Here is an 18,766-nt window from a genome sequence, read left to right on the forward strand (position 1 = left end):
GGGACGTGCGGACCGTGCAGCACGTGTCACTTCCACCCGGTGAAGTCAGGAGCTGCATTGAAATGGATATGAGACCAAAACACTTTGCCAAACCATGGAAAGTGCTAAGCGCTCGCCACCTAATTATTTGTTGTGGTGTGAAAGGTTATATTTCAGCTCTGTTACCGCTGCATCAACGATGCTTTGCAAAAACCCCGTGCTGCAGAAAACTGCATGAACTAGAATTGACGTATGAACTAGACGGCACTTCGGGTTAGTATGTACCGAGCCTGTCTGATGGTTTTGCCATAGCAGTAGGCTGCTGGCGAGTAGCACCTTCACTGCCCCACCGAACTGAATGTTCAACGTGGGGATGCTTTGGGAACATATTATGCCATCTTTGATTACTTGCGCAGTCAGGAAGAGTTACCGTGTTTACTTGCATAATCCTCGCACTTTTTTTCGTGACAAACCGATGAAAAGTTAGTGGGTGCGAGAATTACTTGGGGAAAATGTTCCGCGAAAACACACAGGGAGAAAAAGACGCCCCACGAGTCGGCGTGGAAGGTTGTGCGGATTCGGCCTTTTCCCTCCAAACAAAAAACAAACAAACAAAAACTACTTTTGCATTGGCAGTGCCATGCTTTTAGTTAGCGTCACATATGTGGGGCCGTCTGCATGTGGAGGGCGCTTTACCAAATAGTTTTCGGCAATATCCATGTCTTGCGCTCTTCATTATCGATGCTGTGCGTGCATGGAGTGGCCCCCGATAACGTCCAGCTTTGCTTTTTGAAGACGATAGTCTTTCTTGGGGACCTTTGACGAAAATATTTTGGTCTGCCTGTCTGCCTGTCTGTCTGTCTGTACATTTGTCTGTTTGTCCCTTCTTGACGGTACCCTAAACAGCACCAAAGTGGCCAAACAATACTCTAAACAGCCGACCTCATTTGCAACGCCCACCAGTATTGCTCAAGGTTCAGCGTTCATACTTGTGCGATTGTCAATTGAAAAGCAATTATTGTGCATATCTCAGGCACCATAACACGTCAATATTATGTATCTGTATTTTTTACTAGAAAAGGCATACATAATTAATTCTGAGGACCGTAGCATTTATCACGCTGCGCTCACAATGCAATGCTTGCACGAAAAGGTAAGTGTTTCTAACGCTTTGCTAAGACGACACTGTAGCGGCACCTACCCGTCTTCCTGCATTTTACACCTTATCACCTCCAAGACGGGCGTGCACGCCGCGCGCTTTCTTTTCCAGGATGACTGCCAGATAGCCCTCATGTCTCACGTGTGATGTGACTTCATGCACTCGTTTGCCTCCACTGCACGCTCGAGGCACTCTAACGCAGCGGCTCCAGAATACCATTCACCGATTTTCTTGCGCAGAACATCAAATGAACGTTTTGTTCACTCTCTCCAGACGCAAGACTATTGTCTTTCAACGACATTTGCAGCGTAACATGCAGATACGATGGCCAATTTTTTTTCTTTTTTTATTATGCAGACAACAGTGTCGTCACATTAGAGGGGATGTCAGATCAGGCGCTGATGGAAACTCTCCGAGACCTTGGTGATGATAGTTCTTCCGAGGTTGACTAGTCACGCGCTTCTGTCTTGCATCGCGCCGCGAGTTCGTAGGCTCGTAACATCTGCAATTAGCTGATTAGCTCTGGCAACAACAAGACGGTGCGTTGAATGCAGTGCAATGAACTCAATAGCAAAAGTTGTAGTGTTATACGAAGTAAAGCTGGCAGCCAACTCTGTTGGATCTGATATTGCGGAACTCCTACAAAATGCTCGTGGGCACAAATACGGCCGCCCCAGAGCGAAGTGCTCTTTTCACTCAGTCTCTTCGCATTGAAAGCACACTGATACTTGCTGAGATAGCACGCGCACCAGTGATCGCGACTGTCCTTAAAATCAAAGTTCATTGTTGCTACTCGAGCAACCCCCCTCCCACTGCGTTTTTTCATGCTCGTTTGAGGCGGGTGGTTTGCTTTCTGTTTCAGCATTTGACGGCAGTTCGAACATGTGAGGGATGTTATCTTATGCCCCTTCCAGGCGATTAAGATGGACCGACTCATTTGATCGCTGCTTCAGCAGCGCTTCCGTGCTCTTATCCGCTCGTGAAAGTTACTATGTGCGGTTACTATGTTAGTTACTATGTTAGTTACTATGTGCGGTTACTATGTTAGTTACTATGTGTGTGAAAGTTACTAAGTACGACGAACCAACATGGGCAATCTTGAACACTTGTAGTTAATCAGTAGCAGCACATTTGAAATTCAAGCTTTGTTGGTCAGAAAACTGTATTATTCAGCTGTGTTATGAGCAGCAGAAGCAACTGGACAGATCCAACGCTAAACTTGAAATACTTTAAAGCCAGTTTTCAAGCCTTCATGAAAATGCGATGTTTAGCTATACTAGCACACCGAAAGGTTAACAAGGCAAAGTGTAAAGAGACAGCAAATCGGAGATTAGCCGAACTACTGGGAGAAATTAACTGAAAAGTTTCCAACTCAGCAACCTGAAAATTTTATTTGAATTACTAGAAGTTCTCATAAATGTGACCTAGGGCAACATTCCAACTTGGGTTGAAATGAAATATTCACAAATGTGTACATCCTGTGTTTTCTCACGTATAACCTGACCTGCATATGAGCTGCTCCCCCGTGCACAAACTGCGAAAAAAATGCAATCAAGGAAATATATTATTTCCGCATATTGACATGAGGCTGTCTTTTTTGCACTACTGTGAAGTAACGCGGTGATGCCAACTTGCGCACCGAAATTGCGTATCGCTCGCAACTCAACATTAGCTCTGGATATTTCGGTATATTTTGTGTTATATGTGTGAAAATACGGCATTTGCCAACCTGAGGGACATTGAAATTCGGTATATTCATGTGCTTAGGGAGGGAGAGGGCTGTGTGCAGAGGGAAAACTGGCGTGTTTTTTATTTTTAGTCTCATTGACCGCTCTCAATAATTTCCATTGTTATTTGAAGTCAGAGCAGTCATACTAATACTGGTTATTACTCTACACATGTACGTGTGTGTAATTAAGAAACAAAATTTATAGTGTCTTGTGGCAGCTAGTAGCCTCTTCCAAATCTTCATTCACTTTTCTACATGACATCAATGTATTGTGACGAAAGTGACATCAGCGCGCTGCACGCATTAAATGAAGGCCAGACCCCTTGTAGGTTTTTCTTCCTTTTTTCCTCGATCAAGGCGAGATTGTGAATGCACTTATTTTCTGGCATGGACAAGCTAAAATTACGAATTTACCAAATTAACGCAATGGAGCATGTTGATTTGAATGGTTTTAAGTACATTGAAAACCTACTGGGCCGATAAAGATTTGAAACTTGTTTCATTTATACAAAAGTTTAAATTATCAGAGCTTAAATTATCGTGAGTTTACTGTACACCAAAAAGAAAAAATTTCCATGATTCTGATATAATCAAGAGAATTTAGGGGAAAATGCAGAAGGTATGACAAGCCAAGTCTGAAGCGAGCAGAAATTCAAAAAGTCACTGCAGCACGGGGCATTTCCATTTGCTCATGCCCTGAAAAATAATGCGCATTTTGTACAAAACGCAAGGCCAACATTTCTTTTTTTTAAAGACGATAGTCTTTCTTGGGTTTGTCTGTCTGTACATTTGTCTGTTTGATCACTCTTGCTGGTACCGGGTACTCGGAACAACACCAGTCGATACACCAAACGGCCTACCTCATCCACAGCGCCCACCAATGTTGCTCAAGATTCAGCATTCATACTTGTGCGATTGTCAATTAAAAAGCAATTATTGCGCATATCTGAGGCACCATAAACACACGTATATATTCTGTATGTGTGTCGTTTACTACAAAAGGCATACATAAGTAATTCTAAGAACTGTAGCGTTTATCACGCTGCACTTATGATGCAACGCTTGCACGAAAAGGCGAGTGTTTCCAACGCTTTGCTAAGACGACACGGTGGTGGCACCTACCCGTCGCCTTGCGTTCTACACCTTATCACCTTTGAGACGGGCGTGCGCGCCCGTCTCAGAGCAGCGGGTTTCGTTTTCCAAGAAAACTGCTAGATAGCGCTTATGTCTTGCATGTGACGTGACTTGATGCGCTCGTTCGCCTCTGCTGCACGCTCGAGGCACTCTTAACGCAGCGCCTCCAGAATACCATTCAGCGATTTTCTTGAGCAGAACATCAAATAAATGTTTTGTTCACTCTCTCCACATGTTCACTTTCTCCACATTTGCAGATTAACATGCAGATACGGGGCCAATTTTTTTTTTTTTTCATTGGATTTGCTCATGGGGAGAAATGTTTCAGCTGTAATGTTGCGGGCAAGTCTGTCATTCAGTTTCTTCATAAAACCTGGTGCGTGAAAACCTCAGCCACTCTTAATTGAAAAATCGCCTTATCAGTGCAAATAAGATGGACGGTGTTTGATAAATGTACTACTGGGGTCAATGTTTTTACAATCCGACTTGGCCCAAAGACAAGTCGGCATGTGTTGAAACATTGACTTGTTCAGCAGCTGTTCATCGTAAAGAGGGGCTGAGTGGTTGTCTTGTAGTCAATTGGTGGGCATTGTGGTAACTCTATGAGTTTCAATGTTTGTCGCGTGTAAAGTGATTCATATAATGGCTTTGACATTCATGTTTTAATGACCTGCACAGGCATAATACTGATAGAGCTGAAAGCAGCTGCAGGTCATGTTCGTGTCTCTCTATAATCCTCTTCGTACTTTGCACGCAAAGTTGTCGAGACTACCGAGTCATAAGTTGGGCTAGTTGGATATGCATGGTATAACTGTCAGTTCAAGCGCACGAATAACTAGAAAGGAAGAGAGGACAAGCGCTTGTCCTCTCTTCATGTCTGTTTATTCGTGCGCTTGAACTGAGAGTTATAGAGACTACCGAGACATCGTGTTGTGGACATGCTCGCACCAAGGAATAGTCGCACGTTTTGACCACCCTAAACTGAATGTTTTTTTCTTTGTGATAAGTAAAAATCGCTTCGTGCCTTAGAAATGAAAAAAAAAAAAAATTCTTTTCGTGACACAATTGTGATGTTGTTCTGCATTGTTTAACCTCTCATTTTCATTTTTTTGTTTGTTTTCATTTGCAGACGGCATCTCACTCGTAAGCTTATGCCCCACTCGCACGAGCATTTACGGCAAAGGTTGTCCACGAGACGGCGTTTCACTTTTTGACGACCGAACTTCTTGTGTTGCTTCTGCAGCCTTGCACACTAAGTATGAAATGCAGTATAATAAGCAAAGTTACGGCCAGATGTAAAAAACATCTAGGGATGTTTTCATGTAATTTTTCTTAATTATTTCAGAAAGCTTGTGTCGTGTCAAGGGCGCCACATTCACATTACTTTATCCAATATATGTGCTGATAACAGTTTACTATCATGCTTTTTTGCAATTTTTTTTGTGGGTTCGCATGCACTGTAGACTAGAACGTAGGTCACACTAAGGTTGCCTTCAGTTGACAAACTTACGATATGCATTACGCGTGTAACCCTTGCAGAGCTTATTAAAAACCATTCTAGTCTGTGCCATGCTGTATCGGTTCTCTAATATAAGACTCAACCAGCCAGGAAATGGCAAGAACCAGGAGTATGTACCGAGCAATGTGATAGGCACATTGTCTGCTACTAAACCATCTGTTTGCTTCACCCTCGCTCAGTCCCGGGAAGCATAGGCAGTGCAGCCGCAGTACATATTTTTTTTAGTGAAATTTTTTCGCCAGTGACAGCTTCTCTGCAAGACAGATCTCCCTTGCTGTCACCATCACCAGGTGCTTGTGATCATTCTTTTTTTTTTTTTTTGCTAGTGATCACGGAGTGCTATGTGGCGAGTTCATGATGCAGGCGTCAAACACTTGTGCAGTGATGGAAGTGCTGCCCCGATTGCTCTAAACTGCTCCAAAAGAGAAATGCTGCTCCATGCTGCTCCAAATTGCAATATTTGCTAGTAACTGCTCTAAACCTGCTCCGAAAGTATGTTGGTAAACTAAAAAAATTGGCAGCTTATCCACGGAGTGAATGATGGAGAGTGAGCGAAGCATTCGTTTGTCCATTCGTTCTTGCTTCCTTCCGTCTGTGCGACCGTCCCTGCGTCCATCCGCCCAGTCCGTGCGTGCGTGTGTTCCTGCGTTCGTCCATGCATCCGTCCCTGCGTCCGTTCATGCATCTGTCTGTGTGTCCGTTCGACGTCCATCTATTCAACACTCCAAGTACCACCATCTCGCATCTTTTATCATATATTCCCTATATAGAAACACCGCCATCCAGCGGACATTCCAAGGACTAAACGAGAGGTGGCACACGCACACTTTCTAACAGCTTGCGCTTCGGGTCTACTTCCCACCTTTAATCACCTCGAGTTTATGGTATATACTAGTTCACTGTATTCATGGCACTGCGGCCCAACACTCGCTAAACCTTTCTAAAATCAAGGAGGTTACGCCCAGCGAGTATAACGTAACAACCTTTTCCTGGCAGATAGAGCTCAATGTACATGCCAATGGCTGCATGGGAAATGAGAGACAGGAGAATTCGGCTTTTACTTTCTTACGGCTTGCACTTCGTACCTACTTCACACCTTTAACTACCTCAAGTTCATTCATGGTATATACTAGTTCATTGTATTCATGGCACTGCGGCTCAACGCTCGCTAAACCTTTCTAAAACTAAGGTGGTTACACCCAGCGGGTATAACGTAGCAACCCTTTCCCTTCAGATAGTGCTCAATGCACATGCAATGGCTGCTAATGGGGATCGCAGCGTGCACGTTAACTAAAAGCCGAATGCTCCTGTCTCTCATACCCCATTATCAGCTATTGGCATATACATTGAGCACTATTTTTTGTTGTTCAACAACGCACAGAAAGAATCTCTCACCGGCAACACCTTGGAGGTCAAAATGTTTGCAGGTCAAAGCGTAATACTGGTTACATACTACGACGGGACGCGGGACGAACGGGTGCCGCTATAAGGAGCTTCGCCACTAAAACAGTGAAGTTGAGCCATGGGACCAACCTGTGAGCCTAAGTAAAACCAAAAGCAAGCTGTATAAACACTATCATGCTAGTGTGCAACTCAGTGGTGTAAATCCAAAAAAATCACAAGGGGTGACACATATCAGGCCATGGTGGCCAACTGGTATTTTTAACATGGGTCGTATTTTTATTTATATAATAATTAAATTGTGCCTCCAAATAAAATTTTCATAAAGGAGTATGGGGTTCAAGCTCGAGAAATTGCATCGTTTTATTCAGTCTCTTTTTCTCACCTTTTTGTGATTTCCATAGTTCACACAGCTGAGGGGCATTCAACACAGGTACACAGTAAAAGATAAATAGCCTTTTAAAAAGTTGCTTGTGCTATACTTAACTGTTAACTCAATTATATCATGTTCTAAATGTAAAGGAGGAATCTTGTAAGGGCTGTGCTCCCCAGTCGGAACACTAGAAAAATCCGGACTACTTCTACCTCCCTGTTCCATGATTTAAGCCAATGATGCTTCTATACTGCTTGTATACTAGCTGCATACTTGCATATAGAGTGTTCAATAATAAATATAAATATTTATTCAATGCTTAAGAGATGGTTTAGACTTTAGGAGTCGTTACAAACATGCATTTGCTCCGAAAACACCAATAGCTACTCTAAGCTATAGCATTTTTTTTCTGTTCCGAAGACACTTAAGGCTGCTCTAAAGCACCATTTCTTCTGCTCCAGAATCTGCTCCAGAAAGCAAAATGTCACTTTCATCACTGTTTGTGGATCACAGTGGGATTCCCTTTTGTTCTGCAAAGCTTTCACCATGTAAAGACGCGCTTGCATTGCACTGCAAAATAAGACTACCGAGCATCACCTCAGCTGCAGATGAAATCATCATAAGCCTGACTTCATCCACTGCAGGACAAAGGCCTCTCGCATGTTCCACCAGTCAACTCGGTCCTGTGCTTGCTGCTGCCACTTTATACCCGCAAACTTCTTAGTCTCATCTGCCCACCTTACTTTCTGTCTCCCGCTAACCCGCTTGCCTTCTCTGGGAATCCAGTTGTTACCCATGACGACCGGCGGTTATCCTACCTACGCGCTATGTGCCCACGTCCGCTTCCTCATCTTGATTTCAACTTTGATATCCTTAACCCCGATTTGTTCCCTGATCCTCTCTGCTCTCTTTTTGTCTCTTAAGGTTACGCCTATCATTTTCCTTTCCATCGCTCACTGCGTCGTCCTCAATTTAAGCTGAACCCTCTTTGTAGGCCTCCAGGTTTCTGTTCCATAGCTGAGTTCCGGCAAGATACAGCTGTTATATACCTTCTTCTTGAGCGATAGTGGCAATCTACCAGTCATCATTTGAGAGTGCTTGCCAAATGTGCTCCACCCATTCTTATTCTTCTGGTTACTTCAATCTCGTGGTTCGGCTCCACAGTGGTCCGACTACCTCCCTTAAGTTGAGGTAGTCTTGTACAACTTTAAGTGCCTTATTCTTCTGGTTACTTCAATCTCGTGGTTCGGCTCCACAGTGGTCCGACTACCTCTCCTAAGTTGAGGTAGTTTTGTACAACTTTAAGTGCACTATTGTTCATCTAGAAGCGCTGTTCTCTTCCGATGTTGTTGTACATTACTTTTGTTTCCTGCATATTAGTTTCAAGACCTACCTTAGATAAAATAGCTGCTGTTGATTGATGATTGATTTGTGGGGTTTAACGTCCCAAAACCACCATATGATTATGAGAGACGCCGTAGTGGAGGGCTCCGGAAATTTCGACCACCTGGGGTTCTTTAACGTGCACCGAAATCTGAGTACACGGGCCTACAACATTTCCGCCTCCATCGGAAATGCAGCCGCCGCAGCCGGGATTCGAACCCGCGACCTGCGGGTCAGCAGCCGAGTACCTTAGCCACTAGACCACCACGGCGGGGCAAAATAGCTGCTGTCAACAGGGTCATAATTGCTCTGTGCATTTGTGGAAGCACATGTGTGCACCAAGTTAAAATGAAACTACTGTTCGTCACAGTTGCTACGGGTGAAGCCCAGGTTGCTAACAACATCACCCTGGTTGATGACCATGTAGTTCTGACATGTAGCACACCAAGTCAAATTGAAAAAATTTTGTTTGCCAGAACAGCAGCAGCAGAAACAAAAGGCAATCATCTTGGAGATGACTGCACTGTTCTAAAGGCTTAGTACTAATGCAGTGGTATAAATGGTGGCAAACTAAAGTAGGCGCAAAGCATTAGGCTTTCCTGTTTTGACCATAGAGTTCTTACTGATTACTATGATGAGGCGGGCTGTGCAGCTGCTGCATTTTCGCGTCTCACCTTCGCAATGAGTGCCTCGCACTGGGTGCACCCCGAGGGTCATCCTAATAAACTGAGGTGTAGTCAGATACATCTGAATTAAGGAAAACTTGGTGACCTTAAATAAGTAATGCACCTGTATGCAAGCACCAGAACATGAGTCTGAATTATCAGGTTTTTCCAAGTAAACAAATTTTGCTATGCATGGCATGCGTGCATGGCATAGACAGGCAGCGGGTGACCTGTGGTGTGTACTTCTTGACCATGTAGGCTTAGGCTTTTGCAGCTTCCTGCTATCAGTATTATGAGCCTGATAACGGTGGACCGGTGAAGTTGTGAACAGGCACCCCAAGCCATGCAAACATCCTCTCGGTACATTACCAGCTACTTGAAATTTGCGCCGACTACTGAGCAAGTGCCCAACCCCAACGAAAACTTCTGTCATGTTTGGGACATTTACCCATAGAATCCCCGAGTTGAAACAAAGATGTTATCGTAGCAGCTCATGACTGATGACACGCTCGTGGTTGGCAGCCACACAGCCATGAGGGCATGCGTATATTGTGCAGTATGCTAAGACAAGGCTACTGTATACCATAAGTACTGCAGATTTTAAAAACTATTTAGCCCAAAACCTTACCCCCTAATCTCTGGCATCATGTCTTCAGAACCCAAGCGAGAAATGACGCTTAGCAGGGGGTATTTATTTGAGGGGGGACACAAAGGATGTGAAAGCAGCGAAAGAAAAGGTATTGGCACCACACCAGACAGTGTTATCGATGCAATCATGAATCGTGACCGCTGACTACACCGGTGGCGTACATATGTCACACCACATGCAACGGTAAATGCAAGACTAAAGGCATCTGATCCGCATTCTACCACTTTTGCTCTTTTGGTGTGTATACTTTTGGCGCATTGCTCTCAGTAATTGATCAGCCATTCTCAATGGTGGATAGAGGTGGTTTACCTGTGAAGCTGGTATAGTCATTAGTGTAGCTTTTACTAAACATGAGTGCATTGCTGGGACGGCACTGTTCCAAGCACAGTATAAGCCATCTTTACCACAGTATGAAGGCCCTAGGGCCATTCCTTGTTTTTTATTTCATTTTTAATACAACCAATCTTTTTAAAGGGCGCTGAAACCAAAATTTAAACCTCAAGGTTTTTGCATTGTTTGATGTTTCGGTATACGTGGGTACTTCTGACCGATTATTAGTGGTGAACGTTGCTTTTAAGTTATTTTAATTTTGTTTCAAAGTTAACATGAGTGCTCATCTGAGTTTCTCGCACCTCGCAACATCGCCACTAAAGAACGGCTATTCGGGCTAGTAGTGCATATGTCGTCCCTCTTTGCCTTCCGTTCCTCGCCTTACTTTGATGTTACGCCTTTCCTTCGGCACTTTCGTGCTTGCGCTGTAGTCCGTTTTCGCATTGCCACTAGTATGACGTAGAAGGAAGCCCCCTGTGACATTCTACCTGAGCATCGCAGCAGGGTGCATACAATACCGCGACTGGCACCCAACAAGGGCTACGGATTGTTCATCGCCCCACTTGCTCTGTTGCTGGGCCACTCTCTGGGTGGTGGTGGCGGCTTACGCTAAAAAAGCTCTCATTTTCGAGAGGACGCACTCTTTACGGGATTGGCTCCTACCAAAGCACCCTCGTCGTTTGATTATACACCGCGTGCAGAGCCTGGATTTGAAAACTGTGCTCTCTGCGTCGACAAATCTTGAGCGCTCGTGGTCAGAGGTTGTTTCTTACAATTTTAGGTGGGCATTTCGAAGTGACGTGGGATTAGTCACAATTAGTGATGCTGTATTAATTATACGATACATCAGAGCATTTACGATTTAATTTTGACATTACCAGACACAAAGCTGCATATTACAGTAAAAGAAATCAGAAGCAAATATTTTTCCGTTAGGGGACTTTAAAAGTCGGCTTCACTTCAAAACACAAATCTATTGCTCAGAAGACATTTCCTAGAGGTGCTATAAGCTGCATTATGTCAAAATATGAAGGTTTTCTGATTTTATTAACACGAAAGTGTTATATGCCAGGGTTCACCGTATTTTTGTGCAAATAGTATGTCGTAAAATATATACAATAGACTCACGATAATTCAAACTGTGATAATTCATACTTTTGGTTAATTCAAATAAAATTCAGTTTTTTGGTTGGCCTTGTATTTTTTCTATGTATTTCAAACCCTTTTAATTCAAATTCTATAATTCGGTTGATTCATTCCTTTTGTGGTTCCATACCAGAAAATACCTGCTGCTTTCCCACTACTAAAAAATTTGCGTGCTCATATAAACCTAACAGTCTAAAAATGAAAAATAAGTGCGTCAGGCCTTCAAAACCTCAGGCGCTTGTAAACAAATGTTTGAAACGAAGCACACGCATGGTAAATCATGATGCTTCTCAACTGGTGGAAAGAGCTTTGTGCTGAAGGCACATATAACAAAGAAGCTGTCGGCAATTCAAGATTTCTTTAAAAGGTGTGATCAACAGTAAATGGTCAGTAAACTTGTGGACCTTGCAATTTTGCTTTCTGTTCATTGCATGCAGTTAGGTTTTGCAGTCGTTCAAAAATTTTTAAAATCTGATAAAATCAACACCTAATCATAATGTGTGATGTCACTTCACCCACAGTCATGCATCTGAAAACTTCTGATAATTTAAACAAAATTCAGAGGTCCAATTGAGTTCGAATTAACGAGTGTCGGCTACTAAGAGACTACAAAGAAGAAGAAAAAAACAAGCAAAAAGATTCTGTCACGCGATTGATCTTCTATCCGGAATCGGCGTGATGTTACTGCCACTCCTGCTTTAGCCCATAATGGGCTGTGTTGTATAAAAATAAATACCCTGGAAATTGTCAAACTTTCCGGGTGAACAAGGGTTCGGGGTAACAAGCGCATGTTATATATAGCATTTGTATCAAAACTAGGTGATGCTGTTGTGTTTTGACAGCGTGACAGACATTATGCAAAATGACCGTTTTTTCAGTAATTACAATATGAAGCCTTCAACTGTTTGTGAGCTCTGTTTAGGTTACTGAAATCGCCTGTATACTGTGGATTCTAGCGTGAGCCACACATTGCTGGTACATGCCAGTTTTTGCACAATTGCTAGCGTGCTGATTTTGTCCTATTTCTATATCACTGAATTGGCTGTTTCTGTGCAGACGTGGGCAGCGCGGTATGGTGTGGTCGGTGTCGGTGTGGCCGCCGAATCAGTGGCCCCCGTGGGTCCCTGCGGGCACTTCAGGGACCGGCGGACCGTGCATCGATGGGACAAATGGGCCCCCAGCAGCTGGCGAACTTGGGTCAGTGTTGCTCAGTTTGCTAGGCCTGAAAAAAAAAAAAAAAAAGAGTTTGCTTAAAGATTCCTGAAGCAATTTTTCAAGTAACCATGGAATGAATTCACTTAGAGAGCTTATTGCCTCACAAATTCAATGCTGCAAAAATTTTAAGAATCAGCCCAGTGCGAGTAAAGTTACAAAGCTTTGTCGCATGCTGCAATTGCATTCTCTCTTCTCTCATCTCGACGAAAGCGCTGGAAGCTAAGCAGGGAGAGATGGCAGGCGCAAATAAAATATGTCAGGCGTGCCTCGTCACCTTGTTCTTTTTTTTTTTCTTCAAATGCGCGGCTTTTTCAGTGTGATCGCGCGCACACGGTTGGACAAGTCGCGGCTTCTTGCGATGATCTCTGCAACGACTGAGTGCACCATGTTCAAGTCAGTCGATGGCCGATAGATGGATTTTCTAGGAGGGGTTTTTGAGCATCTTACGTCATTTGTCGAGAAAAGAGAAATAAATTTTTACCTGACTGATAATTTATTGTAAATTCCAGGCCGCGTGCGACTCTATAATATTTGGCTCACGTGTTGTCGGGAGCCTTTACCACCGATCGGCAGTGTTTTTTGACCATGCTCAAAAAGTGTTGCTGGGCCCCTTTAAAGTATTATCCATTTTATGTTTCCTCACTGGCTCCAAACTGCTCAGTTGCTGGCTGTTATGGCATCCAAGCCAGCAAGCCAGCGTAGAAAGGAATCATTTGTAAATGCACACACATTCCAGAAAGCCTCCACTCTTGTTTCATATGAATTGGCACCATCCCACTCTTGAAAAGGATTCGTGCCAGCTAAGAACTTCAGGATGCAATTCCTAATTCGGGTAGTTACATAGAAAGTGTGTCCAAAGCTTTATAAGATATGACCAGATATATTTCCAGCTTTTGCGGAATTGTCGTTGCAAGAGTGGCATCTACTGTGTGATAAATGAGGGGGAAAATTTTAGTGGTACTTAACAAAAATAGACTAAGTTTTAAACCACAACAGAAAGCTGCTTCAACCTAAAGAATGTTCTTTATATACAAGGTGTCCAGGTCTGTTTTAGGATTTCCAAAATGGTGATGATGCTAATATTTATGGAGTGATGGAGTCCACCTAATTTCACACAAGATAAGCAAAACTGAATTTTCAAAGAATGCTATGGCTGGTATCTTCAATAACAGCCAATGTGACATCATTGCCTTCTTGATATTGCTAGAGAAAAATGAGCATGCATCGTTATCAGTGTGCAATATTTTTCGCTTCATTTCTGCACCCAGGTGCACTTGCCAGACCAGGTACTTGACAACGACGATTATTCACTCAACAATGTCGTTTGGGGCATTGCCACATGTAACAGCAACTAAGCTCTTCAAAAATGTGGTTGCGGTTTCTTGCATGAAATGGGACAGACTTAGAGGCCCTTCAACAGTTTTCCAATCAACCAATAAATGCCTTCATTAAAAATAGTTCATTACCTCATGATTCATCAGCTGCAAAATTTTTTTAGAATTGGTCGAGTGTGATAAAAGTTGGTGGGATTCCTCATATGCTTTAAACGGTTACGCCCTCCTTTCGCACTGCCGAGTGTGCTGAAAACTACACAGGGGTGCATGACAAGAGAGCAAAGCGCAATGTCCATTCTTCATTGTGCGCCATGACCCTGAGCACTTTCTTTTTTCCTTTATTTTTCTTCGAACATGCAGCTTTCAGTGCGATTACGAGTGAGCGCGCGGGCACATTGTGGCATCTCGCGGCGGCCGTACTGTGCAGCTTACAATGCTTAAATTGGTCAATGGTCATAGACTTTGGATTTCTGGCCTGTTCATTTGGGTTTACGGCATATTTTCGGGAGAGAAGAGTGCACGATTTTGAGCTGTCCTTGAGAAATAATTGTAAATTCTAGGCTGCATGCTGTGCTATAATGTTTGGCTGAAACGTTCTCTGGAGCCTCAACTACCAATTGGCTGCGCTTTGTGACCATGCTGATAGTATTGCAAGGTCCCTTTGATCAACCTGTATAAATTAGAAGTGCCTCCATTATCCAAATCTTTATATGATATGAATCCATTTTAGTATAAATAACCTCATTCTTTCAGTAGGTTTTATCACCTAACTGTTCTGTTGTAAAAGTTAGTTTGTTTTGGTAATTATTGTTTATATTACACTTCAACGTGTTTTAAAGAGTGTGCCAGTTTAAAGTGCATAAATATGTGGTTTCTTGTATCTTAATTGAATTTCGGACACTTTTTTTTTTTAGCAGCACTGGCTTGTACAGAGCTTGAATAGGCAATGAAAAGGCACTATTTCTGCTTGCCTAGATTAGGAACGGCTCACTAGCGGTTGGCGTATATATTTTGCTACATTTTGGAAGCTGGAAAACATTCGACAGAAAGGTGACATGCTGCAAGTACGTGGTTGCCCACTATATGTCTTGCCCCATTTTCTTTCTCATGTGCAAGATAAAAGAAGTGAGCACTAAGGCCTTAAATACTCCACGCTAATTCCTCTAAAGCCTTGTAAATCGTTAAGTGCGTAAACATTCAGTTTCGAGTGGTGGTCACCCTCTTCTGCATGGCAAGTCTGATCGCTGCCTAGATGATGCAGCTAATGGGTCATTCTGCAGACACTGAAACTTGTGACCTTATACGGCCCTCCGTAAAGGAACACTAAAGGCAAATAAAACATAGGTCAGAGTAAAATCTTAATGTAATACAACGTCTAAAACAGCAATATTACCTACAGCAGTGTCCTACCTACCAAGAAATTAACCTAAATGTACCAAATGACGGGCCCCATGAGTGGGATATTTTGTAAATGGTCCTGATGACGTGAGAGCAACCGACTAGAATTAATCACTAGTAATCAAATAGCTGCAATAAAAAAGAACCTTCCATGCATCAAAGGCACAATAAAATGCTTCTTGTTCGTTTTTGTTTGATTCATGGAAAAAAGAACCGCCGGACGTTACTATGGAGAATGGCGCGAGTGGCTTGAAAATTCAATTTTCGCCTAAATAAAATAGACAGGTCATGCCATCTAGCAGGACCCAGTTGAACCAAGCATGCCCACCATCTCGGAGGCCATGGCAGGAAATTGTTCGATGGCTGTTGTTGCTGCTGTGGCTCCCGCTACTTTCGCTCTGCTGCTACTAGTGTCGGAGGCCACGCAGTAAAGCCGGGCATTGTGCACGGCAACTGTGACGTGAAAGTGTCCACTTTGAGGCAGATAATTTGAAGTGCGGTAACGCGATGTGGACCACTATAACGTGATTTAATTTCAAAATGAGCACTGCCTTGGTACAAAAGTAGCACTATGAGGTTTCTGATTTGTTGCTTCAGTAATCAACATCGACTTAATATTTGCTTTTAGTGTCCCTTAAAAAAATTGCCGCTGGAGCGAAGTAGGCCACTGCTCATTTAATTGGGCTGACTTTCGAACATGGCAGACCTGAAAACAATGTGAGAGTAGAAGGCACTCACGTTTGTCTGCTCTCTCGCCTTGTTCCTATACTTATCAGCCACATGGTTCACTGGTTACCAGCCTTATTAATGTAATGTTTATTTACTTATTTGTGCTTTTTTATTAGGTGTCAAATTTTAACAATGTGGTGTCTTGGATATTTAGAGGGCATCATGCTCACTTCTGCTCCATGCTGCCACTGAGTAAATACTCCCAAGAAAGTTATTTTCCACAGTATCATGTATATTTTTTTGCATATTGTAATCTTGTTGCGGTTAAGCAAGTTTATGAGTTATGCAAAGTGATGGTTCATAAGTGTGTTTACAGTGGAACACCTTTACACTGTAATTGACTGGGATGTGAAGAATGTACATGCTACACGGCACTAACTCAAAATTGAGAAATATGCACATATCTGCCTGTGAGAGAAAGCGATCGATGTTACGTTGCACTGCATCTCCATCTAGTAAGCCAGCCACTGCTGCGAACGAAACTGCATTGGTTAGTCTGAGTATGGGCAAACCTTTTGTCCTCACATTTTCAAGCTAATGCACCAGAGCCTCCTTCATGTCTGGGTAACTTGTGCCCTTTCGCCTTTCATTGGCCATTGGAACATATATGTCTGATTTGTAACCACAAGGGAAAGCTCCTTTGGGAAGAGGTGGTACCATCACGTCTAAGAAACAGCAATTATAATGCTTTTAACGTGAACTGTTTTGCTTTTAACGTGAACTGTTTTTCTTGTTGCTTTGTTGTTGTTTTTTTTCACTGTCATCCCTATTTGCCTGCCCGTGTTTGGTAGCTCATTCACCCCGAATAAGACGACTAGGGAGTGCAAAAATGACCATCACACTCTCCTGTAATGTGCTTCAATCAGTTGTGAACAGGCTTGACAAGATGGCTGACAAGATCATTGTTTTCAGGTACTTGCAAATATTCTGAAGGCAGTGGTTGAAGGTTCTCCTTTCACATGGGCTTTTTATGTACAGGCATTTTCAGAGATGTTTCCCTTCACAACCACTCGCCATTATTATTTTTGTTTCATTAAAATGCTTTGTGGTTGTAGTGGATGCACATGATATTTTGTTAGTCTTTAGCAATTGTACGCGCACTGTCAAGTGTTGGTGATGTATTCCACTGAGACAGGTCTGGACTCTCTGGACCAAGTGATCAATTACTGGGAGCAGGCCTTGCATCGGGTCAGAACAGGTGGTCCCGCATCTGTGAGTCTGCCATCTGCCTTTTCTGTTTGTGGAATCTTGTCATGGCTATACAGTGCTGAGTTCTTTATTAATGTGAATTTGTGTGATCAATCAAACAGTTGATCAAATTTTGTTTTTGGTTTTGTGTCATTTTATATATTGTTAGGTTGGCATAATGGCAAGTGTGAAGTTTTATACTTAAATGTTGTCATACAGTTGTGGCACTAAGGTATTATTGATCGATTGATACGTGGGTTTTAACGTCCCAAAACCACCATATGATTGCGAGAGACGCCATAGTGGAGGGCTCCGGAAATTTCGACCACCTGGGGTTCTTTAACGTGCACACAAATCTGAGCACACGGGCCTACAGCATTTTCGCCTCCATTGAAAATGCAGCCGCCGCAGCTGAGATTCGATCCCCCGACCTGGAGGGTCAGCAGCCGAGTACCATAGCCACTAGACCACCGCGGCGGGGCCACTAAGGAAATATGACCGTGCTCTTATTGTTGGTTATGGCCATCAGGTGATGGGTTTTAGTGTCATGCTTCATCATAAACAAAACTTTTAGCTGGTTTATTGCGCAGTTTTGGCAAGAGACAAACACTGAGACTACGCAGACGGGGCCTGGTGTACTTTCTCTGTTTCTGCTCAAACTTGCTCATGCAGTGTCATTTCTACTACAGTAGGCTCGTGATAATTCACACGAGGGGACCCCGGGATTTCGTTTGAATTATCAGTTCTCATTAATATGACCAAGGGCAGTTGTGTTTAAATGAAACATTCACGCATGCATTACTGGCAACCAGAGACCTCTAAACTTGGGAGGTGCACAAAGTAGAACAGAGGGGGAGGGGGGAAGGGGAGGCACATGTTAAAAGAAAAGAAAACTGGCTTGCGTGTCTATTGTTTTTCAGAACCACAGCATTATCATAGCTCTGAAATATTGTTAAAGCTTTTAGATGACAGAGATCATACTGGTACTCATTGTTATAGGATGCAAATACGCGTGAGTAAAATAATAAATGGGTCATGACACAGTAACCCACTGAGTTTCGGTTTTTAGCAAGAAATTGGGGTAGAAGGTCTATTGTCAATGTTTATACGTGAAAAGGGAAAAATGGATTGTAAAAGAACATGTTCCTGCAAAACGAGCCCCTAGAAGTAATCGGCTATCAGCCCTACCCACTGCCGGTGGCTGCCCATCAGCCACGGCGTGTGTGCCGGCCTTTGTGATGGCTTGTGTGACGTGGTGTGCTTCACGGAGTAGAGCCGTGGTCTTCTACCCAAGTTTCATCCCCCGCAAGTCATTCAATCTTTAATGCCAAGGTGAAGAAAGCTCAAATAGCTCTACTGTTGTACATACGACTGACTACAAAATAAAATCATTGGCCTTAATACAGACGCGCAAGGCAAGTGGCCTACTACGTGA

The 18,766-nt window shown here is 43.2% G+C and overlaps 1 protein-coding gene across 3 annotated transcripts in view; it reads left to right on the plus strand.

The window, feature by feature from the left end:
- Miga (mitoguardin) overlaps nucleotides 1-18,766 on the plus strand; it is a 109,697-nt gene that overhangs the window by 19,904 nt on the left and 71,027 nt on the right. For all 3 annotated transcript variants that reach the window (XM_075880756.1, XM_075880758.1, XM_075880757.1), the window contains 2 exons: nucleotides 12,524-12,664; nucleotides 17,279-17,355. In XM_075880756.1, coding sequence (XP_075736871.1) covers nucleotides 12,524-12,664; nucleotides 17,279-17,355 — 218 coding nt within the window. The remainder of the gene's footprint in view (nucleotides 1-12,523; nucleotides 12,665-17,278; nucleotides 17,356-18,766) is intronic.

This window comes from Rhipicephalus microplus, chromosome X, assembly GCF_043290135.1.
Source record: "Rhipicephalus microplus isolate Deutch F79 chromosome X, USDA_Rmic, whole genome shotgun sequence".
NCBI lineage: Eukaryota > Metazoa > Arthropoda > Arachnida > Ixodida > Ixodidae > Rhipicephalus > Rhipicephalus microplus.